A 27,329-nucleotide genomic window follows, 5' to 3' on the forward strand; every position below is an offset into this window, starting at 1 on the left:
TTGGCACGCCTCGCGCACAGCAACGCAAAGGCAGCCTAGAGCAGCCAACAGCGCGTCTCGTCAATCTTGCAAGGCGACACGCCCGGTCGCCGCGCCCGGTCCGGGTCCAAGCACGAATCATCCATCCGTCGACCCCGGCCGTCCGTCCTCCTCGATCGCTTCCGCGCGCGCCAGGACGCCGCGACATCATCTCGTCTCCGTCGATGGAGTGATCGACCGACCGACGGCCCGGCGCCGATGCCGATGCCTTTGCCCGTTGCATCTCCTCCGCCCCTTCCTCCCATAGTCCCATCCCTCCCACGCGACGCGACCGGCCACGGCCAGGGGCCAGGGCGCAGGAGGCGACGGCTCATGCATGCGGCGCCCAGCATACTGCCAAGGCAATCGAGGCCTAGCTACGTGATCCGTGTCACATCCTGCTCCACGGCCGGCCATATATACATCCATTATCTATACGTGCGCGCGTACAGCTTGCCGGCGGGGTACGGTGACTGCTTTTGCACGCCGTGTCTTTCATTCCGCCGATCGGTCGACGCCAAGAGCCCGTGGATGGTTTCCACGGCGGGAGGCCGGGAGTGGCGGGGCCGCGGAGCCGGCCGGAGCCGAGACAAAAGGAAAAGTTCGCGGGTCTTGGCTAAAGAGGGAAGTAGACTTGATGTGGCTCGCGGGCCGCCGGAGCGGCCGTCCTTAGCTGCGTGCTCCATGTCCCCATCCATGAATTCATCATCTACTCGTCTAGCTAGTAGATCGGTTAGTATACGGTGGCCTCTAGCTCTGGCGTGTCCTATACTAGGCCGTTGTCTTCGATGCCCTGCCGTCTATGCGTCTGCGTGAGCCACACCAATGGATGCACAGCTCAATGATTGAACTGTGTACATATGTGTCTATGTACAGATGTAACACATTGTGGGCGGCAGTTTTCACTTTGTTGAATGAATGATTGATCGGATTCGTTGTAATCAGAGATGAAAATGCACGTCTACCTTGCTTATCGCATTATTTCTTGGATGGATGGAGTGCTACTTAATTTTGGCACCGGGACGCGCAATCTGTTTCCTAGACCAGTTTGTAGAACACGCTCCTGGTCTTCAAAATTCTCTCCTAAGGAAAAAGGTTCCAGAGGTACTGATCGAGTAATGGTTACTCGCTAGGCCAATCCAATCCAAGCAAAGCACTCACCTGTCACCTGGAACCATTCTACGCACCAAATGCAAGTCCTGTTGGTAACAAGATCGAGTTGCTCTGAGGTGGCCTTAAAAGCGGTATTGGGTACAACCACAAGTGTCATTGTTAGTTGTTGTCTTAGGCTTTGTCGTCGTCGAATCGTTGAGCTGTCGTGGACCATACGTGCACATCCGTGCGCTGAACCACTCAACGGTGCCCGTAAATGGAAATGTCCAAGTCGAAGGAGTACGCTACTGGTGGAAGGCGATTGCAAACGGCCCCACTACCAGCTTACATGGATCCTGGCGTTCGAGAGTGCATTGCATTGGATTATTACCTGCCAGTAGGAAGCTCAACTTTATCAGGGTCATATTGGATGTTTGACGCTAATTAGGAGGACTAAACATGATCTAATTACAAAACTAATCGTATGGAATCTAATTCGCGAGACGAATCTAATTAATTCATCATTAGCAAATGGTTACCGTAACACCACATTGTCAAATCATAGACTAATTAAGCTTAATAGATTCGTCTTACGAATTAGACTCTGGGTGTGTTTGGTTGCATGCACCACATGATGCATGCATGGATGATCCTGGATGAGGTGATTCAACCAATTTGCTTGTACCATATGGTTCACTCTAATTAGTAGAATAATGTATTAAGTGGGATGGCTTCATCCTGGATGAGTTGGTCCAATTCACCCAACCAAACAAAAGGATCATTATTATTTTGAATCATTTCATACATGAATCAAATGATACAACCAACCAAACACACCCTCTATCTGTGCAATTAGTTTTATAATTAGACTATATTTAATACTTTTAATTAGTATCCAACCGACACGTAAGGAAGACGAAGATTCACAGTTGTGAAACCAGTGACCGGAGACGCGACGAGAGCCCCTCGGTGGCTCGGGTCTCCACTGCGAAGACGAGAGGAGATTCTTCTCCCGTACGGCCGTGGTGTGACCCCGTGACAAAGGATTGACAAATGACCTGACCATACAATACGATATACAAGCTGGAACGCACGCACGAATCTCGCCGCGCTCGCTCGCCTCGCGGTGCAGGATAGCAACAGTGGCAGCGCACTCCCGTCGCGGCCTCCTTGCCCTGGTACTGTACGCGCTGCACAGCTCCGACTACGTGTTCAGTCAGTCACCCCATCACGCGGTGTGCTGCCTCTGCCCGGGTCACTCTTGCACTCTCTAGCAGCAGTTACAGTGTCACAGTGCCGCAGCATGGAGCCTTGGACTAACACGCCGCAGCGGGTGCTGCCGCTGCACGACCAGATCAGATGAAACGAAGCGAAGCGAGCGCCCTGGCGGCCAGAGCCACCGAGACGACATCGTAGAGCAAGCAGTGTGGTGACATATGTTTCAAACTCTGAAGCCCATGGGCGTGAGCCCACCTGTCATTGACCTCCGCAGGCCGGAGAGAGAGAAGGGCACGGCGGAACTGACCCTTCACGTGCACGCGCCCCGTCTCCGTCTCCATGCGGGAACTGAGCCAGCAGCGGCAGCGCTGCTCCTGTGCCGCTGTGCGGGATAGCAATAGCGTAGCGGCAGGTGCTCAGCAATCGTGCGTACTACTCCTCCCCCCGCGGCCCTGACCTGTGGGCTGTGGCGTTGGCGCGTTGGTGTTAGCCTGCAGTGCAGTGCAGGATCAGCAGAGGGGAACCATTTCTGGCAGCACGAAACTAGCAATTTCAAACCATTTTCCTTGGCGACTTGAGCCTCCCTCCGTGGATTTCAGAGCTGGACTGGAAGCTCCAACAGCTTGATTTGTACATGACACAGAGATTACAAGGCCTAATCAACCTTATGTGATAGTGGTAATAAACTAGTTACCCGAACACGCTTACATGTTACATTACCTCTTGCACACTCACTCATACCGCCACGTTCCAACGCTACACAAGAAATACTGAAAGAACAGCGGGATTGGATGCTACAAAGGACTACTAGTACCACCACGACCAATTCCTCCGGTGGCACTTCTAGATACTAAGGAGATCATGCTGCGGCGGGGAGTCGTGTGGCCCTTCCTGCTGTCGAGGCGGCTTCTCCGAGCTCGCATCCTCCTTCGGTTCAATGACGAGGGGGGCGTCAATGGACGTGGACGTCGACCCGGGCATGTCGGCCAGGATCTGCACGACCTCACGCATCGTGGGCCGCTCGACGCTCTGCTCGGCGACGCATAGCATGGCGACGTAGAAGACGTGGGTCAGTTCGTACAGGGGCACCGTCGAGAGGCGCGGGTCGGCGATCTTCATCACGCCCTCTTTGCTCGAGCCGGTCACCATCCGCACCCACTGCACAATGTCGACGCCGTCGCCAAACTCTCCGACCGGCTTACGACCGGTGATGAGCTCTAGTAAGACGACGCCGAAGCTGTAGACATCGCTCTTCTCATCCACCTTGAGCGTGTAGGCGTACTCTGGGAAACAGGAGAATGAAGCCACATAAGATCACAGCCAACACTTCCCCCATTAAAAACGACAAAGCGACGAAACGCAGCTATCAGATGTTCAGGGTCAGAGGATGTACGATGCAATGGGTGTGTAGGACACAGTAAAAACATATCAGAAGCCATTCGGTTCTTTTCTTTCTTTTTTGAAAGAAAATTCTGTTCAAATTTCCACATGATATACAGAACCAGTGTTAGCATGATTGAATAATGCAGGTAACATTTGGCAGCAAACAGGACATTGTAAAATCTTGCAGATGGAAGAATTTCTGCAGTGATTTTTTGAAATAAAATTTCTGCAGTGAATTCACTGGACAGGAGTAACATGGAAAAGTCTGTACAGTGAGCTGAGTATAGCAAACAGTGAAGCAGAAAATAAGGATAGCGATTTGTGAAGGGAATGTACCAGGAGCGATGTAGCCGTACGAGCCGGCGATGGCGGACATGCATTCAGAGCCTCCGGCGTTGCCGCGGAGGAACTTGGCGAGGCCGAAGTCGGCGACGTGGGCCTCGAAGTCAGCGTCGAGGAGGATGTTGTTGGACTTGACGTCGCGGTGCAGTATCGGCGGCGAGCAGTCGTGGTGCAGGTAGCAGAGGCCCTTGGCCGCCTCCACGGCGATCTTGAACCGCGTCGCCCACTGCAGGTGTCCCCCCTTCTTGCCGTGGAGCACCTCGCCGAGGCTGCCGTTGGGCATGTACTCGTACACCAGCAGGTTGGTCTCCCGGTTGGCCGCGAACCCGAGCAGTCGCACGATGTGGCGGTGCCGGATGCGCCCCAGCGTCTGTATCTCCGCCGAGAACCCGTAGTCGTCGTGCGCCGCGCCGGCGCGCCCGATGGCCGGCAGCCGCTTCACGGCCACCACCGCGCCCCCCGGCATCGCGCCCTTGTACACGATCCCGGAGCCGCCCTTGCCGATCACGTTCTCCTCCTTGAGGCAGTCGAGCACGTCGTCCACGGCGAAGTCCAGACGCTGGAACGCCGTGAGCCGCCACGCGCGGGCCTCGGCGGACCGCTTCAGCGAACGTGCCTTCAGCACGGCCGCGGCCGCGAAGATGATGGACAGCGCGAGGAGCCCGAGCACGAGGAGGAGCTTGGAGGTCGAGGAGAGGGAGCCGAAGGCCGACGTCGCGACACCGTGGGAGCGGCACGGGGAGAGGAACGCCCCGCATAGCTCGTCGTTTCCGGCGAAAGAGGTCGCGTTGAAGTAGGCGAACTGGCCGGTGGCCGGGACCTCGCCCCAGAGATTGTTGTACGAGAAGTCGACGGCCGTCAGGCTCTGCATGCCGGCGATGGCAGACGGAATCTCCCCTTCGAGTGCGTTGTGGGATACGTTGAGGTAGTTGAGGATGCGGAGGCTAGCGAGCTCCGGCGGGATGCGGCCGGAGAGCTTGTTGCCCGAGAGGTCCAGGAATGTGAGCAGACGGCATCTGCCGATCGCCGGGGGCACTTCGCCGGAAATCAAGTTCCCGGAAAGGTCCGCCTTTGAGAGCTGCTGTAACTTCCCAATCTCGGGCGGGAGCTCGCCGGACAGCCTGTTCCCGGCGAGCAGTAGCTTCTGAAGTCCTACGAACCCACCGATCCCGGTCGGCACCTGGCCGGACAATCGGTTGTTGAACAGGCTGAGCTCCCCGATCGACGATGACACCTTCCCGGCTTCCAGGCTGAGCTCGCCGGACAGCAGATTGTCGTGCAGCTCAATCTGCGTCAGGTTCGGCAGCGTGAACAGCTTCGCCGGTATCGTGCCGTTGAGATAATTCTCTCCCAGCCGAATCCTCGTCAGCGACGGGCAACCCGCGAGCCCGTCCGGAATGCCGCCGAACAGCGAATTCCCCAGGGCGATGAACGTCTCCAGCTGCTCGCCGGCGCACAGCTCGGAGGGAAGAACGCCGGTGAGCTTGTTGGTGCTCACGTCGACGATCTTGAGCCTGGTCGCGGCCACGCCAAGGTTCGGCGGTATCCCGCCTGTGAAGTTGTTCTCCCACAGCTGCAGAACCTCGAGGTTCGGCAGCTCGCCGATGAACTCAGGAATCTCGCCGGCGAGGCGATTGCGGAAGAGGTTCAGCAGAGTCAAGTTCTTGAGGGACGCGAAGCTCGCCGGGATCGCCCCAACGAACAAGTTGTTCGACAGGTCGAGAGATTTCAGCGCCCCCATTGCGCCTATCTCCGTCGGGAGCCTCCCAGTCAGGGCGTTGATCTGAAGAAACAGAGTGTCGAGCGACGTGAGGTTGGCCACCTCTGGCGGGATCTCCCCGGAGATGCCGCAGTTGGCCATGTCGAGCCGGACGAGCGCCCGCAGCCTGCCGAGCTCGGGCGGTATCCCGCCGGTGAAGCTGTTGAAGTAGCCGAGGTACAGCTCCCTTAACGTCGACAGGTTGCCAAGCTCCGGCGGTATCTCGCCGGTGAGTTCATTGCCGGAGAGGGCCAGGTAGCGGATACGGGTCCACTGGCCATAGGATCTTGGGATGCTGCCGGAGAAGAAATTGCCGCCGAGGTGGAGGTGGACAAGGTCGGTGAGTTTAGGGAGCGCCGCCGGTAGCGGGCCGGTGAGGTTGTTGTTGTAGAGGTCGAGAACACGAAGGCTCCTGAGCGACGCGATGATCTCGTCGGGGAAAGTGGAGTTGAGGATGTTGTTGGAGAGGTTGAGCGTCTGGAGGAGCGGGAGGGAGGAGAGCGCGGCGGCCGGGATGGGGCCGGATAGGTTGAGACCGGAGAGGTCGAGGGAGATGACGCGCCTGTCGGCGACGTCGCAGGACACGCGCGGCCACGAGCAGAGCGCGGTGTCCGGCGTCCAGTGCGTGGCGAGGTAGCCGGAGGGGTCCGTGAGCGCCGCGGAGAGGTTGAGGAGCGCGGCCGCGTCCGGGGAGGAGGGTGAGTCGGCGGCGTCGGCGCAGTGGTTGGCGGTGGCGATGAGGAGGAGGACGGGGAGGAGAAGCGTGGAAGCAGCGGCCATGGATGGCGCCATCGCCGTGGATGGGTGCGGTGAGTGGAGTGGGTGTCCGAGCGCAGGTGGACAGCGTGGGATATAGAGTGTGTTGTTTTGCCTTCGTTTTCTTTTCGTTGTTGCTTTGTATGTCAGCCTGGGAGTTTTTTAAGATTTCCATTGTGCTCCTTTTGCACTCTTTCTTCCAAGGCCCGAAGGTTTTGCAGTAGTATGTGCCATCAGCAGTCATCACCTGCACACGTGTCGGATCAGCTACAGTTCTGTTCTTGTATTTATCAGACAATGTTAAAACTTGAAAGTAGCCCACGACTGGAAAATGTGCCGCGTCAAGTATTCAGATGATGCGAGAAAAATATGCTTCGTTAAAAGTCTCTTTCTTCTTCAGTCCAGAAGATAATGTGGATCGTCAGAAGGAGTAAAGGGCAGCCACTGATCTTGTATTGTATCGGAAGTAGGATGCATGTTGGTGTGTTTGGATTTTTTTTTTTGAAACGAATGTTTGGAACATATTAAGGACTCGCAGATGTGACACTTGAAGAAAACACCTTCACAGATCGACTAATCTGCGAAGTCATGGACCATCTCCATCTGCTGTAGCGTCTGTGTGACTAAGCTGAGCTCTTATCCTGAATTTTGGGATAGTTCTGGGGGCTTATGTGGCAGAAACAGTGGAGTACCGTGGTACTTTTTCTCTGATGAAGCAAGCCCTCCGGATTCGAAAAGGGAATTTCGGTATCCAGAGCATACATGTGGCGTTGAATGCATAAAGTTTTTCTTTGATGATTTTTATGCTGATGGAAGTACAGACTAATGTCGGGAGGAGTAATTATGGTGGATGCACTTTTTCGCAGGCCAAGTGTGTATGAACCTACATGCGGGTCCACACGGTCATTGAGCGAGGCAAAAGTAGGAAGAGTGACCGAAACATGTGGTGGCCTGTATCTGCTTTTACCGTATCGGGGGAGCACGAAGACGGAACAATACCTGCTGTGCCCGTTCGGGTAGTGGGTCCTCGATGTCAGAAACAGTGCGGTAAGCGTGGAGAGCGTGAGCCTCGCTTGGACCTGGATTCGCTGCGGGTAAACTCTGCAGTGTTTGGTACGCTGTGGTACCTTTGTAGTAGCACTGTACGACGTACATTAGACGTGTTTATGCCCGTGGTCTATACGGCATTCATTTTTTTTTGTCCCCTGTGACTAATAGTAAGGTTAGAGAGAAATTCTCCTGGTCACGGTGAGACACCCATCATCACAATCTACATAGGCGTCTTTGTTTATCTCCGAGAAGACGTGCAACACATCCAACCATGGATGCCCGTCGTATCAGCGCACACCAGCGAACAAAACAAAGCTAAAGTGCCGCGCAAGCGTCCCCGAAGCCGCGCGACCAAGCAAGCATCCGGCAAATTCCGCGGGTCGGGAGGGGGACCCCACGGCGAGCCAGGATTCTAGGATCGCAGCCGCGCCGGCCTCCTGAATCATTCTTCTACCCACCTGCCGCAGAGGAAACACGCGCAGGGGGAGGGGGATGGGCCGATCGTCCGGCACCCGGCCATGATGCGGTCCCGGTGGAACCCCGCGAGCGAGCCTCCGCTCTGTCCCCGGACACGGCCGCCGCTCCGACTCGGCCGGCAAACGAGGAGGACGCGGAAGGGGGGGACTGACTGCGGGAACCCGCGCGGCCGGAGCGCGGCGGGTCGGAGGAAATGATGGTGCGTCTCCCGCGGTGTCGCACGGTGCTCGCGCGCGGCGCGCTCCGGGTCCGGGGCTAGCCACCAACCCGGCGCCACCGCATTGACGACTCGCATGCACCGCGCGCGCCCCCGGTTCCCGCGGCGGCGTGGGGCTGGGTCGGGCCCGATCGAGCGGCCCAAAGCGGCGGCCGCTTTGTTTGCACCATCGATTGTTGGGGTCCATGGATTAAACAAAGCGGTAGCCCACCATTAGCCCTCCTGGGGGGGTTTGTTTACTCATAAACAAGTGCAGCGCGGCCTTTTCCTGTTGTTGTTTTAGTTTCCCGTCGCCAACGTTTCAGCGAGCGAGTGCGTAAGGAATCGCCGTTCAAGCTGCGATGGCCTTGGACTCGTGTGCACGGTGTTTGCGGTGTCAGATGACTGCTGCCGTGGCCTGCGAGCATGGGCTTTCTGAACTTCTGAACGCAGATACCCCGCACGGCACGGTCCACTACGTGCGGTCTCTCGGACAAAGCCAGCCATCCGCCCCGTAGATTGTACACGTACAGAGCAAAATGCCCGATTAGCAGGAGCGCTTGTGTTGCGATTTGTGAGTGTTGGGCGCCTCGTGCACATCTAGATTCTGGATCTTCGGCCGTTGGTTCAGGCGATTAAAGTAGCTCGCCTCCCTCTACCCCCCCCCCCCCCCCCCCCCCCCCCCCGGCGGCCTTGTCGTCGCGCAGGGGCAGGGCCGACATACGCGGGGTATCATAACGCAGGCGCCCTGGCCGTATCCTGCCCCGCGCCACTGCGGGTACTGTGGCCGCTGCAGCAGCGTCCGTTTTGCCGATCCGAGCTGTTGGAGTGGCCGGTTTGTCTCGCTACTGTTACATTACATGGCCATGCTGACAGAACAGTGGCGCTCTTTCGATCCAGCGGTACACCTTTTTGGAAAAAATCGCGCAGCCCTCTGGTCCCTGGAGCTGTAATACTGCAGCTGAACGAATTCCAGTTTTAAAACCTGGTTGGCTGACTGTCATTTGATCAAGCAGTGGCGTTATCGCCTCTGATCCCTTCGTCAAAAGTCTAAGCCAAATTAATGGCATGTTCCCTGCAGCTTAACTGCCACCGTGATTGATCTCCGCGCTTTCGAGTTGAATTGGTGCCGTTCGTCAATGTCAACGGGACTTGATGCTTATTGGTTCGGAGCAAGTTCCTCACCAACACTTAAAGAAAATAAGTACGAATGGGAAACAAAACTCTCTTAGGACTTATATTTCTTAAAAAATGTGAATTCTCGTAAAGTAGGGGTGCCTCCCCTTTTATAGGGAGGCCAACCAACTTTTACATACCAAATTTATCCATACTCAACCACTACATCCTAGAAATATGCTATACATTTTAGTAAAGAAAGAGTCTTAATCCAATTTGTACACCCAAAACGGGTCACGCTATCAGGGTCACGTTCGCAACGTGACCCCAATTCTCCACACCTTCGCTTGAGCAACTTGGGTTGGCCGCCGAATTCTTCATCGAGAGAGTTCATGGGACCTTCGCGCCTCCCAACTTGGTCTTCCACAGCGAAGGTGCCCGAGACCTCCGCGCCTGCCAGCGAAAGTGACCTGAACCTTCGTACATTCTTTCTTCATCCTACGAAGCGAAGGTGCCCTGCACCTTCGCGTCTTCCTTTGCTTCATCCAAACATTGGTTCCTGCAATCATGCTTAAGTAAAACGCTGCTTACCTTCGCTGGCGGTTCAGCGAGGGTAGCGTGCGAGGGTGACATTTGATATACTCGATCCAGATCCCCAACAGCAGCACCTCGTGGGCGAGGTCCTACTCTAGCGGGTGAACCCTTGAAAAATCATTTGATTTTGATCGAGGATAAAAAGCGTCTTCCTCGCGCGCTGGAACAGAGGTCGCCACGAAGGTTGCTGAATTGACAGTTTTGCCCTTACTTTTTTACCGTTGAGCGCGGTTATCGAAACTGCTCCTTTTCACGCCTATAAATAGAGGGGGGTTGTGGTAACTTTTTCACATTCTCATTTGTTCGGAGACCTTCGTTGCTTACATTTGCATTGCTTTGAGATTCGTGCTTTCCGTGCCACTGCTTGTTCAGTTGTTGCGAAGGTGCCTGTGCTGCTTCTTTTTCTTTCTCCCGTAAGTTTTGCTAAGTCTCTTTTTATTAAGATTTTCTCTCTCTTTTCTTCGTTCTAAGAATTCATCATGGCTCGCACGAAACAAACCGCTAGACTCATGAGCTCCGAGGAGTTAGCCGCTGCTAGGCTGGGAGATGCTTGTGCATGATGAGAATGTGTTTGATGACGATTTGGGTGGTTCTTGATGAATCCACGAGGGTGATGATGCATCTGGCACATAATCTTTTGAGAGCAAATCTAGAAATACTGGTGATGAAGAAGAAGACGAGGAGGGGGAAGAGGAGGATCTTGAGAATGTGGAAGCTAATGTTGATGAGCTTATCCCCGAATGTCCCAAGACCTACTTCTTTGGTTGCTCGTTAGTGACCCAACGGGACATTGGCTTTTATGTGGAGAAAGGTTATTTTGCCGATGGTGATTGCAGAGCTCCGAACGAAGAAGAAATTCCTGTTCCGAAACCTAATGAGACTGCAGTATTTTGTGACTTCTTTATTTCTGGACCGAGATTTCATCTTGAAAAGGTTGTTGTTGATATTCTCAATGCCTTCAAGGTTCAGCTGCACCAACTAACACCTAATTCCATTCCTCATCTTCTGAAGTATATTTGGAGTTGCCACTCGTTTGAGGGTGAAGTCGAGGCAGACTCTTTTTGCCACTATTTTGAATTGCATCATCAGAAGAAGCACATTTTGGTTGGCGAGGAGGAGATGGAAACTCAATATGGGTGATGTACTTTTCGAACACGAACACGCTAAATCAGCGCCGGTTTAATTCTAGTTGCCATAACCCCCGCTCAAAAAAACAGGTGGGCTCATGAGTGGGACTCATATTGGTTCTATGCAACGATTCCAGTTGTTACTGGACAAGATAGCGAGGGTAAACCCGTTGTCGAGTACCCACTTGCAAGCAAGAATGAGGACATAGATACAGATTATTGTCTTCCTTTTTTGAAGAAAAACTGAAATTCTTCATGTAGCAATACTTACTATCTTGCCAGCCAGATCATTACTACACGAGATGCAGTTGAAGAATTCTTGGCTGCTAAAATTTAGCCTTCGCGACACAGCTGGTGTCCCAAGAGTTTTTATGAGAAAAATGTTCCTGGAATGATAGTTGCCATTAAGTTTCCTAAATTTGGAGTGAAAAAACCTGAGAGGATGATTGATGAACAAATTGTTGATGAGATTGAATGGAGAGTTGTTGCTTTGATTGGTAATTATTTACATAAATAGCATGAACAAGCTCGAAAACCTTTGAGGCACAAAGGTAGGATCAATCGCGTCTTTAGTGAAATGGGCGTTACGTACGGTCCTCGTGCTCATCCTAGCACCGCCAACAAGAAGATGGTTGCGGCTGGAAATATTGGCTCTGAAATTCCGGAGGTTAAAGCAAAATCCACAAGAAAAAATCATCCAAAAATGTGTCTAATGCTAATTTTCACAAGTGTAGGTACCATATGCCTTTAGTAGGAATAGATATAATCATGGTGATTAGTCTATATCTTGCGGATACATCTTAATCTTAGTAATGCATAGAAAGTTGGAGTGATTAACCTTGCGTGGTGACAGCATGTGGGAGGAAAAGGCCGAACAAGTGCGTAATGTTGAGTAGGAACGATGGCGAGTATTCTGGGAGTCATTGGTGTAAAGCTTTGGGAAACCGAAGGTGTCAACACGCACCTCGCAGTGGGCTATCACAAGAAAGTAGGCTGCTTGCGAGCCGTCTTTCTAAGAGATGACTCTTTATCAAGGTGTTACATAGGTTGTTACCACTTTAGCTGGAACTACAACGAGAAGATGTGTTGACACCGGATTTTGACCAATCCTATAAATTCGGAGTACGAGATAATTGGAGTCACGTACAACAATAAGAAGCTAGCATGCGCGCACATGGGTATGGAGTCCAAATCGGCTTCATTGGATTAATCGACAAGGAGAGGCAAGGCTGATATAAAGGAAAGGCCAGCACGTATGGATAAAAATGATTAGAATATACAACATGGATTCTGGTGCACTTTGCATGCCATACGTGGGAGGCTACCAGAATAATTATGCATGCGGCCGATCTTTGCATGTACGGGAGGTTGCTTCAAAGAATAAAATATTTTAGAGATAGAGTTGGGTTAGTTAGAGATAGAGTTTTTTATTAGAAAAGATTGTGTACGTGACTTACCTTGTACGTGGTTAGATGCCAATTATGTAACAGCCGCCCTATAAATATAAAGGGACGTGGCCATTGTAAAGAATCATCACACGATCAATAATACAATATATTTACCTTTACGGCTTCACGCCATTTCCCTAGGAGTAGGAGTAATGTAGTTTCTCGACGAGTTCCTTCTAGCAAGCTGGGCTACATCGACCTCGATCTCCGGCGAGTTGCAAGTTCCGTCACCAGGTGTTCTAGGCTTTAACCACCGGGCGCATCGCTGTGGTTTCGTCTAGTTTCATCTACTAGTGATAGGCTCTTGCTATCCCTGGTGGTGTTATATCATATATTTGTGGATGTGATCTATCCTTATTCATGATATCAATCTTTATATCAAGGTTACCCTTCATATGCACTCTATGCTTCATGTTAGGACTCGTTAGATTAGATAGAAAACACTAGTCAGTTTGTTGCCGATCCACGGATTGACAAACCTTGGATGGAATAAGTTTTATTAACGCGGGCTACTCTTTTTTATTTCTTTAAAGGGAAAAGCTACGATGATCGTGAGCTTGCGGTTCACAAATTGGCGTGCTAACTACCGTTAACAGGGAGCCCAACCGACTTTTACATACAAATTTACTCATACTCAACCACTACAGCATCCTAGGAATATGTTGTATATTTTAGTAGGCATCCTAGGAATCTGTTGTATATTTTAGTAAAGAAAGAGTTCAATCCAACTTGTACACCCCAAACGGATCACGCTATTCACGCTATCAGGGTCACGTTCGCAACGTGACCCCCAATTCTCGACACCTTTGCTTGAGCAGCTTGGATTGTCTGCCGAATTCTTCATCGAGGGAGTTCATGGGACCTTCGCGCCTCCCAACTTGATCTTCCATAGAGAAGGTGCCCGGGACCTCCGCGCCTGCCTGCGAAAGTGCCCAACTTTCGCGCCTTCTTCCTTGATCCTACGAAGTGAAGGTGCCCCGAACCTTCACGTCTTCCTCCGTCCGAACATCAATCTTGCTTAAGTAAAATGCTGTTTACCTTGGCTAGCGGTTTGATATCCCCATCCAGATCCTCAACAATGCTTGACAGTTGACACTAGATACTCCACTATTGCGGTGCTCCAGCTCCACCACCAAGGCCCTGTTTAGTTCCCCCCATAATCCAAACTTTAGCACTATGCAAAAAGAAGATTCCCCATCACATCAAACTTGCGGTACATGCATGGAGTACTGAATGTAGACGAAATCAAAAACTAATTGCATAGTTTGGTTGTACTTTGCAAGACGAATCTTTTGAGCCTAAATAGTCAATATTTGGATAATAATTCACAAATACAAACGAAACGTTACTGTATAATACCGTGCTGGCATATTGATTTTGGACAACTAAAATTAGGCAACTAAACTGGGTCCAAGCCGTCATCTCGAGCGTCTTCCTCCTTGTCTCCCGGGGGAGCTTGGTTTGGACGCTTCCGGAACGCACTCACCAGGCCCCAGATTGCCAGGGGATCATCGACGGCTCGATTAAGAAACCCGGTTGCTGATCCAGAGAAGAACGCCGGTTCAATTCAATTCGTGGGTCAAAGCTCGGGGCATCTGTACGTGTGCACGCACGCACGACCACGTACTTAATTCCGGGTCAACGTCTCGTGCTCGTGCCATTTTTCTGGACCGAGCTCGCGGGCCGACCGCCGATCGGACGCATTGATCTGGCAATTGACGCAGGAGTTAATTCCTGGGTCCAGGCTCCAAGATCGTTTGAGTTGTCTGATCAACTCTCACCTCTCTTCTGCCATGGGACCTCGGGGGCTGCGCGTGATCGAGCTGTGCTGACCAAAGAAATGCTCGTGCTTCAATAATCTAGCAGCATTCAACAGCTGTACTATCACACGGATTAGAAAACGAACGCTGGGCTCTTCAAGCACTCATGTTACTGGGGGAATGAGTGATCTGGGAAGCCAGACGAGGCTGTCAAGCTGTGTAGTGGCTCTTTCAAAAAGAAAAGAAAATAAAAGAAAAACCAACTGTCTCGCGGGCAGCCGCATTAGCGGATGTTTGGTTCTTAGGTTTCCTGAAATTTTTGTTACTTTATATACTAATTAGGAGTATTAAATATAAACTAATTATAAAACCAATCGCACAAATGGAGACTAATTTGCGAGACAAATCTATTAAATCTAATTAGTCTATGATTTGACAATATGGTGCTACAGTAACATATGCTATGATGGATTAATTAGGCTTAATAGATTTGTCTTGTGAATTAGCTACGTAATTAATTTTATAATTAGCTCATATTTAATTATCCTAATTAACATCTAATATTGGATGGGACATGAATTTTAGAAGGTGCAAAAGAACAAACACCGCCTTAGCCCGAAAAAACTTGCGGCTTATGCGGACGGGTAGCGGGTACCCGCAGGCCGGCCCACTTGCACAGAGTGTGGGCGGAGCAAGCTGAGCGTCAGCACCAGATGGAGCTACCGCCCTATATATATCGCCTACTCCTACCCCCCGTGCCTCGGTGGCGCGGCCATCGTCGGAGCTCCAATGCGCTGCCTCTGCTCCGCGCGACGCGACGATGCCAGCAGCCTCGACCCGTCCGCGTCCGCCCTTGAGTTTTGAGCTCCGATCCTATTTTAGCTCGCTCCGCACGCCTCCCTGCGGATTCGATCGATACGAAACCCGTGCGGTGCGCGCCCCAGATTTTGTACTGTGTTGATCGTCGTCTGTGATCTGTCTAGCCGGATTTTTTTATATTTTAGTATTTTACAAAAATATATGTTCTAATAAAAAAATTACAAATCTATAACTATTTCGCCGTTAGAAACGGCTATAGCTAAATGAAACGGTGGAAGGTGCACTGCAGGAACCTCGGCGGAATTTACCTTCTCAGGATAGCACACTTTTAAAAAATCATAACTAATTCATATGAGCTCTGACGATAAACTTATATGAAAATTGTATATCTCGAAAAAAATTATAACTAATTCATATGAACTCTGGTGGAGATAAACTTTATATGAAAATTGTAGATCTCAACGAGATATACAATTTCGTAGTTCAATTTTTTTTTCCATTTGGAGCCATCTTGGTGCTCAAATAATCGATAAAATTGTCGATTATTTGAGCACCAAGATGGCTCCAAATGGAAAAAGTTTTAACTAAAATCTCTTCGAGATATACAATTTTTTATATAAAGTATATCTTCATCCGAGTTCATACGAATTAGTTATGATTTTTTGAAAGTGCGCTGCCCATTTTCAGATTTGAATTTTAGATCTGAAACTTTTATCGATTATTTGAGCACTAAGATGGCTTCAGATAAAAAACTTTTAAACTACAAAGTTGTAGATCTCTTTGATATCTACAATTTTCATACAAAATTTATCTTCGTTCGAGTTCATATGAATTAGTTATAATTTTTTAAAAGTGTGCTACTCAGAGAAGAGAAATTCCGTCGGTTGAAACGGCGGTAACTTCCGCTGTTTCATTTGGCTATAGCCATTTCAAACAGATTTGTAATTTTTTTATTAGGACATATATTTTTTGCAAAATACTAAAATAAAAAATATAAAAATAAACATATATATAATATGTAGACCTGTTTGTATCTGCTTTTCTGGACCTCGCTTATCTGGGTAGCAGCCTGCTGTCTGGAGAATCTGCTATCTGAATAAGCTGAGTGTTTGGCAGTCAGTCGATTGTCTGTCCTGCGTGTTAAAATGACATGAATGCCCTATAGATGATGATAGCTCATTTTTCTAAATACAAGGAGAAATCAATAATTCTGATATCTTTTGAGTTTGGTAATTAGAAATTATACTACAATACTTTCAAATGCATATAAAGATTATAAATTAACTAAAAGATAAGTATTAGTGATGGTTACAACCATAAAACAGTGAAAATCAATGAACTACTATCCATATATCCATCTGTCCATTTAGGAGCAACAATCAAACAATAAAGTTCAGAGCAGCAATCCATTTGAATGTACTCAGAGCATCAATTAAACCAAGAACTACTCGTGCATCTAGCCATTTCAGAAAGCGAATCAGCAGATCACGGGTCACGGCTCTCATTCAGAAAGCGAATCCGCAGATCACGGCTACTTCCTTTCATTCAGAATGCGATGCAGCACGCTTAGTGTTTATGCATAAGCTTCTGCATTGCGAACAGAACATGCTTAATCTATTAGCTTCTGTTCTGCTTAAATCATCTTAAAACAATGTCCCTGTCAATCTCTAATCTGAACCTCAACGCACATCACATCTGAACCTCAACACACATCACACAGGAGTTAGGGGGGAAAAACGTCAATCATACAATCACCCTGCGAGCTGCTCTTGCTGTGATCAGGCGGATACAGCTCGAGGAGTTCAGGTGCCAAGACGCGCGCGGCCTCGGCGCAGGTGAGGCCCAGCGACCGCACGACGCGGAACTTGGGCGCGAGGGTGGCGTCCACGTCGCTGAGGAGCACCGCCGGGTTCCAGAACACGACGGCGCAGGCCTGCGCGCGGGTGAGGCCCCGGGAGCGGAGCCCCGCGACACGACGGTAGGGATGCGGCAGCCAAGGAGGGAGGCACGAGGGGGGCGGACAGAGGAGGCGTCGGTGGAGGGGTACACAGGGGAAAATACACTCGCTTAGGCCTTGTTCGTTTAGCCCAACCCCGGCCGGGAACGTGGCCCGATCCACAGGGGTCACCCCAGCCTGGTTCAGATACTGGCCCGCCAAAAATTTAGCATTCGTTTCACCCCGGCCTGGGTTGTTTCCTGGTCCAAAACCCCTCTGATCCTCCCACCTCGGCCGGGAACCAAAAATCTCCCGATTGGCGTGGAACCAACCCTCGCGGGCGGAGGCGACACGAGGCGGTGAGGGTGGAGGCGCCGCGGCCCTGCGCGACATCTCCGGCCGGCGGCGGCCGCGGAGCGGGTGAATCAGCAGGAGCACGGCTGTCTCCCCTACGGCGACCCCTCCCGACGGCGGCGACGGTGGATACCCGCAAGGCGCACGGCAGGTCGGCGGCGACGGCGACGCGGTCTTCTCCCCTCAAGCGCTCATCCCCTTCGGTGGTCGTCTTCTCGCCGGTGAGTCACCCATCCTCGCCCTTCTCCTCTTGTCTCCCTTGCCTGCTAGGGTTTTGATTCACATGCCCGGATCTAGATGTAGGAGTTCTTGATTTGCCTGAAAATTGGTTCAACTGTTGTGTCCTACTGTTATTTCACTGCACTGAATGGAATGGTGGATGTGTCACTGCACCGAATTGTTCTAGCGGTTCAATTGACAGAAGGATTGCAGAAGTATATGTTGTGGAGAGATTGACCAATTCTAGTCACTCATGGTCGGCAGTAAAGCACTACGAACAAGCAAAGTTACACATGCAGAGGACACTCCAGGCCTTCTCTCTTAAACATTAATCGTCAAGCATATATAATAAAAAGACAGGGACACACAAATATAAGTGATCAAGTCCATATATAATCACAAGTCACAACCATCACAAACCTTCCAGAATGGAGAACAGATCTCATCACAAGCATGCATTTTGATTCTGACTACTAGTACTATTGCCTGAACTGGACTGAATGTTGATTGTATCTGTATATTTGGATAAATACTTTTTTTTATTATTTTGTTTCTCTGTCATGATGAGATTCCTATGTTCATGTTCGGCCAGTGTTATGCTGCCAGTGTTAAATGTTGTAAGCACAGTGAAATACCTTTGGACCTGGATCCTATTTCTGGATCTGTTTCTAGGAATTTAGCAATAGTTTTGTAGTTCTTTCAGTCTTGATTGTGCATGCTGATTGTTTACCATGGAAGCAGCAGGCACACAATAACAATTTAATTCTTGTTGACTTACTTCATGAGCACAAGACCCCTTATCATAGGGGTCAAAATGGATGGCCATCAGAATCCTGGAACAAGATTGTAAACGAATTCCATGTGAGAGAAGACTACGTGTATTTCACAAAGGCCCAGATCCAAGAGAAGGAAAAGGAGCTGAAAAGAGAGTACAAGTTGCTGAAGGACGCAAAACAGCAAAGTGGAGCTCATTTTGATGCGAAGGCAGGGAGGATTAAGGCTTGTCCAGCAGTATGGGAAAACATCTTAGATTCATATCCCAAGGCTAAGAAGTTTTGCAGTAAGGGTTTTCCACTCTTTGAGGCCTTGGGAGAGCTTTATGATGGTTAGTCTCATAACAAAGTTCATACTTCGCTATATGCTTTACATGTCTTTTTTGTAACAAAACTTCATTATGTAGGTCAAACAACTGAAGGGACCTAAAACTACACATCCAATCAACTAACAGATCCTACACAAGTGGAGAATGGGGACAAGGTTGAGAACATGGAAGTTCTGAATTCAGATTTGCAAGAAACAATGGCAGGCCGAGAAGATGATGACGTGATGGTACTAGAAGATGATCAGATGCGACAAAGAAGGGATACAACTGTGACAAAGAACACAGAAAATGATGAAAGGGTTGTTCATTCATCGCAAAGAAGGGCTGCTACCGTGACAACGAACACAGAAGAAAGAGAACCAAAGAGGCAGAAGAAAATCAGTAACTTAGAAGGATTGATGGAGAGATACATCGGATGAGAACCTGGATGAGAACCAAACAAGGTGAGGACGAAGCTGTTCAACTAGCTAGAGAAAAGGAGGAAAGTGAGGGGAATGCTTTGTCAATCAAGAAATGCATTTCTGTTCTTAACACCCTGGAAGTCACAAAAGAGGAAAAGGCAAAGTCATTCAAACTCTTCAAGGACCCTGACAACAGGCAGATCTTCTTAAGTGCATGTGACGACGATCCAGAAGTTGCATTGTTATGGTTGAGAAGTGAAATTGCTTAGGTATTCTCTCTTTCTTCCCCTCTCCTCTCCTACCTGATTCTGACACCATGGAAAGATAAATTATGTGCTTACTGTTTTATTATGGTGCCTCCATCACATAAGCAAGAGCCTGTAAATGGCCAACTGTGCTTTTGTAGATCAAATGAGTAGCCTGGCTTACTGTAAATTTAGAGTGAACTACACACTGGTCTGCATGCCAGGAACTCATGTAGCATTTGATCCTATAGTGAACAGAAATCAACACAGTTCTGAATCTTCTCTCTATTTTTTTTTCATTTGTCAATTGACTGTTAGCAACTAGCAAATTTGTCAATGCTGCTTCTGCACTTGCATATCAGTATCTTGATATGCATTTTTTTAATGTTGCTAGTTCATTAAAATGTTCTATGATGTTAGCAACGGAAGATGTTATTTCCATGTGATGTTTAAACCTTTTCTTTGCAAAGATATCAAAATTTGATTGACTTTCAGCCTTTCAGGGCATTATATGGTGACAAAGAACTGGCTGTGATGTTTGACTCTATTTTGTTATATATGCTTGCTGAATTTTTGAATCTTGTCCAACGGAGGCTTTGGGGTGAAATGTTTGTTTGGAAGCCAAGAGGAATGCAGTCTTTATCTGTGAAAGTATAGTTGCATCCATTATGTGCTTTTAGTAGTTTTATCAGTACACTATTTGCTAACTGTAAGATTCCTTTTATATGCAGTAACCTTGTTAGATTTTGTTGTTTTCAGGCAACACATAATAGGCTGATGAAGACTTGATGCACGTGTTGACAAGGACTCAAGGAGGATTAGAATGCTGTATCCCCAGCTTGATGAAGACTTGAAGTAGGGGCTGCAGAGTTTCGGAAGCTCTGTTGTCTTGCTCTTACTCTTTTGAGAGGATGGAAGATTCTTTCCTAAGTTATGATTTTTAGATGTTTCTGTTGTTGGTTTCTGTCTTTCTGACCACCTCAGGATCTAAACTTTGCTTAAAGCTACCATCTCGTTTTGAACTAAAATCTTTGCGATACTTAAGGTCTCTGTGTAATAAATGGACTGGTACCATATGGTTTGTTGCAGTTTGCAATGTGTTTCTGGATGTGTTTCGTATGTAGAATTAAAATCGTGACTGGAGAACGGAATGCGATAATGTTTGCCGACTTCAGCTGTTATAATTTGCCACTTTATTTCTTTCTGCTTTTGGTGCTGAACACCCCCAATCCTAAACCCAGGCAAAAGCGAACACATATTTTAAGAGAGGGATTAGAGGGAAGCAGGGATTCATCCCCCAAAGGGGTTGAGTGACATGGGAGGGATCAACTCAATCCCTCCCTGGATTAGTTCCTCTTGGGGATTACATCCCCTTGAGCCGAACAAGGCCTTACTGGATAAGCGCTCGGGAGGCCGCTTACTAGAAAAGCGTGGTTCATGTTGTATCGGGGATTTTGAGCTAAGTGGCTTGTGGGCTAAGTGAAGAATAAGCGAGGTGTTTGTGTGGGATTATGACTTATTTTCACTGGGAAGTAAGAAATGTGTGGGATTATGGCTTATTTTTACTGGTAAGCGAAAAATAAGCGGAAACAAATAGGGCTGTAGTAGGCGATGGAAATTAAACTTTTCAACACGTTCACATCCTAATACAATCACACGTACAATATACTTGAGTGCCCGTTGTCTTTCAACCATGCAAACTTTCATGCTTCTGTTCTGGACATCCTGCTCCTGGAATTCTATTACTCATGTTTTTGAAAGATGAATGGAAGAAATCAAATGAAAGAATGCACACAACACATGCTTAAATAGAATAGAGAGAGGATTTGCACAAGAGTTTCATCATTTCAAAACGTGCTTGGGTATCCGGCCCAGTGTCCCCTCTACTCCTCGAAGAAAAGAGGGTAAAAAATCATAACTTCCAAAGCAAACACTTCATTTACATTTCCCTTGCTACTCAATTTTCTTTCCCACCTCAAGTACTGAAACCTCTGAGAGCCGTGGTCAGGTCCGCTACGAGCTCTACTGTGGTCGAAAACCCTTCTCCAATCTGAACAAAATCAAAATTGGTCAAACTTACGGACATGCAAAAATCTGAGACTATGGGCAGTAGTGTATTCTATACTAATGAAATTCTCATAGAATGATAGTGAGAATTATATATACCACCAAATAGGATGTTAAAAAACTCTACTATATATTAAATATTTCGTAGCTAAGATAAACACATCGTCTGTAGACTGTAGTTCAATAATCGGGAGAGAATACTTGCCTTTGCTGTGATGGTGATGTTGAGGCATGAGTCTGTGAACGGTAGAACACTGGTGTTTATGATAGAGAGGCCCTGGTTCTCAAGCTCGGAGATGAGCGTCACCAGCACTCCTCTTCTCTCCTTACAGCATATTTTCAATAGGATGGTATCGCCATGGATGCTTGCCTCAACAGTCGGGCTGAACCTACCCGCACCGAAGGTGCTCTCTCTGGAGCTTGAGGCATCGCTACTATCAGTTGATATGCGACACTTGCTCTCAAAGACGGTGGGCTCAGATGTTCTCCTCATGTTTTGTCTCTCTAGAGTCTTCACCTTCTCCTCAAGCTGCTTGACGTACTCGATGGTGCTCCCAAGGAGAGAGATCTTGTCGGTCTGAAAAATTAAGATTCAATAACACTTGTCAGAAACATCACAAATTCAGTGGATACTTCACTACTCATTGTAATTTGAAGTACTGTTTGAATCCGTCCCATCTCGGTCCACAACCCATCATTCAACTAGTGATTGCTATTTGCGAGTGACTTATTATTTTCTTGAGTATAAGTCACCTTTTTGTCCCTTATTCAACACCAGTTAAAAAATGATTGACTAATTTTAATATAAATCCATTGGCATAGCATAACACCATGAGATATCAAAACATTTCCTAACAATTATTAGTTGCCATTATGGTAGCTTACTTGGCATTTTTTTCAGATGCATGTAGTGTTGATGATGATCAACTTGTCGGTTTATTTTTCTTTGTTACCCAAGATCTTACTCTCATGAAATATCCAAATTACTATAATATATGTGCTCTTGCTTACGTTAGAAATACTATAAAGGAGGCAATAACCATCATCCATTCACAAATAAATGCTATGATAGATTGTAAATCCTGTACCACGAGAAATTTGTTAGGTTTCACAAACAATCAAGAGAGTAATAAATAGCATGCTTTAATCGTGCAACAAAAGCATGGTGGCAATAGTTCTACTTTGTGCATTTACGTCTACTTTGTGCATCTTATTCTTTTACTTATACTTTGTACATGGCGATAAGAATTTTAGAAAAGTTGCAAAGGGGTTTGATATATTTGAACTTGTGGTAAAACTATGGTAGTACGATGTAACGCAGGGACGACAGGGGGGGGGGGGGGGGGGGGGGGGCTGGCCCCCTCCATCCCGGCCCATGCTACATGCACATAGCTAATGCACACAAATTTGTACCACATAAATCAATGGGGAAAAAAATAATTTTAGCCCCCTAATGATTTGCTACAACTTACCCCCCTCCTATTGTTGGGTTCTGGGTTTCTGGCTTCGCCCCTGACCCTAATGTAACATACGCAAAGTAATGGTCTAGCCTGAGACTATGCAATAGGTCAAACACACATGTAATCCCAGCTGACACATATAATGTTTAACGGTCTTAGTGTAATTCAGAGATGGCGTTGTGTCCTAACGACCGAGTTTTGAACCACAGCAAACTAATAGCCTAATATGATAGAAATTAGAAAGCAAATAAACTTCTTGGTAGTGCTCCCTCTCTGATCTAAAAGTATTTTTCTCAAATTTTCTATATTATCAGATAAATCCCTCTAATTTATCCACATCATAAAAAAATTACCTACATACCCAAAAAGAAATACTACTGCCCTTCTGATCACATGACTGCATAAGTAGATTCTAACCTTTGTTAGTACATTAACTAAGACCATGATCAACTTTTGAACCTCACAGAGAATTTGGTGAGATACTTTGCTGACATTTTTCACTGAATTAATGATGCTTCACTTAAGCACGATGACCTTTTAGTTGGTTTATATTATTGACCTAATTAGGCTATATTATTGAAGATAACTTCCAGGTGGCTATAGTTTTTTTTTTGAGAATGCGTGATGCACATTTCTCATTGAAAAGAGAAGAAATAAGATACAAGATACAAAGTACAAAGACGTGACCGTACCCACCTCTTAGCGCATGGCTAATCAACGAAAATTAAACGATAAAGAATCCTAAACAACCAGCGACCATCAACTGGAACAAAAATAGAGCAAAGAATCCTAAACAACCAGCGACCATCAACTTGAACAAAAATAGAGCACTATCCCATTATCAAATAACTGTGCTTCGACCGACACCAGCCCAGCCCTCTCCTAGAGCTTGCATTGTCATCCTCTAAAATCTTCTGAACTAGTGTTTGCAGTTGCCAATTGAGGCCCCTGATTCAATCTTCCAAATCCTCAATTCAACATACCCAGTAATCTCTAAAGAGGTCCTTATTACTCCTAGCTAGGCATACATGGTTCCATTTAGTCCGCACAACATTTGGCTTTACTCCTCTCTTGCAAAGTTTGCCCTTTTTATGGTAGCACGTCTCATTTTTGTTAGCACATGATTGTACCAAGAATCGATATTACAGGTTTACAGCCGTGTTTTGTTTGGTGTAGGTATTATAGATTTTTGACACAGAAAACATTCACAAGCCAAACGCAACAGTCAGTTTTCTTAAGCATGAAAACATACTAGCCTAGTTATTCGTCCAGTGAAGCCATAAACAATCCAGTGGTAGTTCACAAAATTTCGACATACTGTACTGAGTAAATTAAAACAAAATAACTTATGCCTTTACAAGTATATGACGGACATACTCAATCAAATGCGCATTATGATATTTGCATTGAATTTCCATTGGGATCCATTTGAACTGATGGCAATCAAAACCTGAATTATCCATTTCGTCACCGTTGAGTATATTAGATGTATTCCTTTTCTTAAAGAGTGTATATAGGTATTGTGTCAAACCATCAGTATGAACATATGCACCATTCATAACAAAATTAAATCTGATAGTTAATTTCTATGAGAACAACATCAACCCCGCATGATAAATTTAATGGCATATTTTTATGGATCTATCTGTTCATCGTCACTCTTGGCACAAGCACAATTAATAAGATTGGTAGTTTACAAAAAGGGTTCCATTTACAAACTCTTTCTAGTCTCTTGTTAGAGGAGACATATTCATTTTTTTCTCTGGTCGTCGTATTGTTTTATTTCCCTCGAGGAGGTGCATAGTGTTAAAGATAGAAGGTTATCTTGATATGTAAATGTGCATGGCACGGTAATTGTGCGCAGGACTTGGAAGGCCGAGATCTCGGAGGTTGTATAGTTACTAAAGATAGAGTTTGTTGTACAAGGAAACCAACCGAGACCGAGATCTCAGGCCTGACTCTCCTGGCGCAGTCCCCTGTAAAAGCCACGCGAGGGGCAATTCCTTGCCAAGCAACAGAACACACAGCCGTCGTGACCTCCGCCATCAGGAGGCCGACGTTACCACCATACGCGCCTCTGAGATTTTCACACATAGGATTTTCCTAGCCTGAAAATTATATTTATAAGCTAAGTAAGCAGATGCATGAATCCATAAAAAAGATGATCTTCAAGGGCAAGTCATTGCCACCACTAAATTAATATTCGTTAAAAAAACATATAGTATATTTATCGTAGAAATCTCTATGCTTAACCTAATGTATGTTGTTTCGTAATATGTGTAGTGTAGCCAAGCCATTGTCCTAGTTTTCAAATTAAGCAGTAGTTTCTCAATGACACGGTTACATGTCCTAAACTTTGACCACTTATATGCACAGAAACATAGATTCATAAATACTGTATTTATAGATTTGTTAGAGAACATATTTTAAAATAAATATTGTACTTCTATTCTTCTAATAATTTGTGAAATATATATTCAGAAAAGTTATTCAGGAATAGGAGTATGTAATGTATACGGCATGATGTGTAGAAGACATAATAAGTTGGAGTAAAATAAAGAAGAAGAAGAGAGGTAACAAAAATTGTTCACCTCCCTCGAAAATAAAAGGGTGCGCCACGCCGCTTTGGATGTGCCGATGATCTCGGAGGCCGAGACGGCCGGTGGCAGGCACGCCCCCCTGTTCGTCTCGCCGTCTCGCAGATCGCCTCTCGACCTGACTGGATTGGATCTAGGGTTGCTCAGGCGATGCCTTTGCTTGTCTCCCTTACCGCTCCCTCACCCGCTCCCGGCTCTTCAAAGCGCCAATCTCCGCACCGCGCCGCCAAAGGCCAAGCTCACACACGCCCCGTCGTCTCGCCGCTGCCGCGTGGCCGCCGCCGACCGTTGGCTGCCCGTTGCCCGGGTTGATCACGTGCACCTCCGATCCCCACGCTCAAGTACGGCGCGAAACCCACACCGCGGCAGTGGCCAATGCCCAGTGGACGTCGTATGCGGTATGCGTCGTCCGGCTCACTAGATGGCAGCGCACCTCCGCACGCACTCGATCGCGCCCCTACGCGGCTACGCGGCTGGCACAACTGCCGCGAGCCGCCCTCATCCCGATGTTCCAATTCGGGCGGCGGCCATCCGCGCCGGTGGTTCGAGTCCTAATCCAGCAAGAGATTCTCTCCACGTATCTTCAGAGTCTCAATTTATTCGAAACTATCCGAAAGCAATCGGTTTCGATTTTTTCTAGAATAAGCAGGAGAGCTGCGTAAGCAATCGGCTTCGATTGTGAAAGAACAGCATATTTGGATTAGAGAACGACCGGGCATGGAGCCATGTACCTTGGTGAGGTCCGGGACGATGGTAGCCAGCGCCACGAACTGCTGCTGCATCTTCTCGCGGCGCTTGCGCTCGGCGATGACGTGTTCCTGCGTGTTCCAGTGCGCCCGGCTCCGCCTCTCTGGCGCCTGCTGCTGCACCTGCACCGCCGCTTCAATGCCGTCCGGGTCCGGCCAGTCTCCTCCCGAGAAGTTGAGCGTGCTAGGAGGCTGTCCGCCGAAGGAGAAGATGCTCGACGACGACGACGGCTGCCCTGGCTCGCTCTTGACCGCCAGCGCTCCGAACGGCAGGCTGGGCAATGACGGGACCCCAAAGCCCGGGAAACTACTCGAGGCCGGGTGTGGATGAGAAGGATGCATCGGGTTAGGCGGCGGCGCCATTGGTGGCGGTGGTGTGTAGTACTGCTGGGGCTCGGCGAAATGGTGTTGCATCCCGGCGTGCTCTTCTTGCTGCCCGTACATGTATGCTAACTCGTCCTCAGGGTCCTGACATGGCCGCCATAGCAAGAATTATTAGTCAAGGCATCGAAGTTTTCAGATCTCGCTCATGCTAGTTCTTGGTTTTACCGGATGTGAATGCCATGGGTTTAGCTCATCCATCACCTTGATATATCCTGTAAATCACTAAGCATCATACAATAATACAGAACAGCAAGAAACAAATGAGCAGAATCGATTGTAAGAATAGATGTCTGGACCAATCTTAGAAGAACTCCTTTTTAGAGATTAAAGAACTTATTTCTGAAGAAACTCAGGCAAAAGAACACACCTCTTCTTTTCTTCCTCCCGTACGTCAATCCTGACTTCCTTCTCCCAGAGTCCCAGTCCACACTGCTTCTGGTCTTTCTGGACTTCTCTTGCTTATATACAGGCCTAGTGGTTTTGGTGTGAATTACGGCCTTACTGTTCTGAAGAAGGCGTTCACGTGCTCCTTGCGTTTCTCTGCAGAAAAGGCCAAGTATTGAGGTGACCAACGAGCTGCTAGGTGCTAGCAAATATTTGCACGATTGCATGATTGGATCTGCACACGCGTTCCTATTTGTTTTTCCTCTCCGACGCCATTTA

The 27,329-nt window shown here is 48.0% G+C and overlaps 2 protein-coding genes and 1 pseudogene across 2 annotated transcripts; 1 reads left to right on the top strand and 2 right to left on the bottom strand.

The window, feature by feature from the left end:
- Nucleotides 1-2,872: 2,872 nt before the first annotated feature.
- LOC117838796 (uncharacterized) lies at nt 2,873-6,675 on the bottom strand. Its single transcript, XM_034718967.2, has 2 exons — nt 4,048-6,675; nt 2,873-3,611 (listed from the first exon to the last, which is right to left on the bottom strand). The coding sequence occupies exons 1-2, from the start codon at nt 6,602-6,604 to the stop codon at nt 3,172-3,174; spliced, it is 2,997 nt and encodes a 998-aa protein (XP_034574858.1). The 5' UTR covers nt 6,605-6,675; the 3' UTR covers nt 2,873-3,171.
- Nucleotides 6,676-18,164: 11,489 nt separating this feature from the next.
- Nucleotides 18,165-20,500, top strand: LOC117835786 (uncharacterized; annotated as a pseudogene).
- Nucleotides 20,501-21,237: 737 nt separating this feature from the next.
- On the bottom strand, nt 21,238-27,279 carry LOC117838830 (uncharacterized). The gene is made up of 5 exons (XM_034719004.2): nt 27,034-27,279; nt 26,832-26,878; nt 26,268-26,750; nt 21,685-22,056; nt 21,238-21,462 (listed from the first exon to the last, which is right to left on the bottom strand). The coding sequence occupies exons 1-5, from the start codon at nt 27,275-27,277 to the stop codon at nt 21,388-21,390; spliced, it is 1,221 nt and encodes a 406-aa protein (XP_034574895.2). The 5' UTR covers nt 27,278-27,279; the 3' UTR covers nt 21,238-21,387.
- Between the last annotated feature and the right edge of the window lie 50 nt (nt 27,280-27,329).

This window comes from Setaria viridis, chromosome 9, assembly GCF_005286985.2.
Source record: "Setaria viridis chromosome 9, Setaria_viridis_v4.0, whole genome shotgun sequence".
NCBI classification, from domain to species: Eukaryota; Viridiplantae; Streptophyta; class Magnoliopsida; order Poales; family Poaceae; genus Setaria; species Setaria viridis.

Coding starts and splice junctions, on each gene's coding strand:
- LOC117838796 (XM_034718967.2), bottom strand. CDS start 6,604: ATGGCGCCATCCATGGCCGCTGCTTCCACGCTTCTCCTCCCCGTCCTC. Junction 3,612..4,047: donor GTACGGCTACATCGCTCCTG/GTACATTCCCTT, acceptor CCTGTTTCCCAG/AGTACGCCTACACGCTCAAG.
- LOC117838830 (XM_034719004.2), bottom strand. CDS start 27,277: ATGCAATCGTGCAAATATTTGCTAGCACCTAGCAGCTCGTTGGTCACC. Junction 26,751..26,831: donor ACCCATGGCATTCACATCCG/GTAAAACCAAGA, acceptor CGGCCATGTCAG/GACCCTGAGGACGAGTTAGC. Junction 21,463..21,684: donor ACATCACCATCACAGCAAAG/GCAAGTATTCTC, acceptor GATTTTGTTCAG/ATTGGAGAAGGGTTTTCGAC.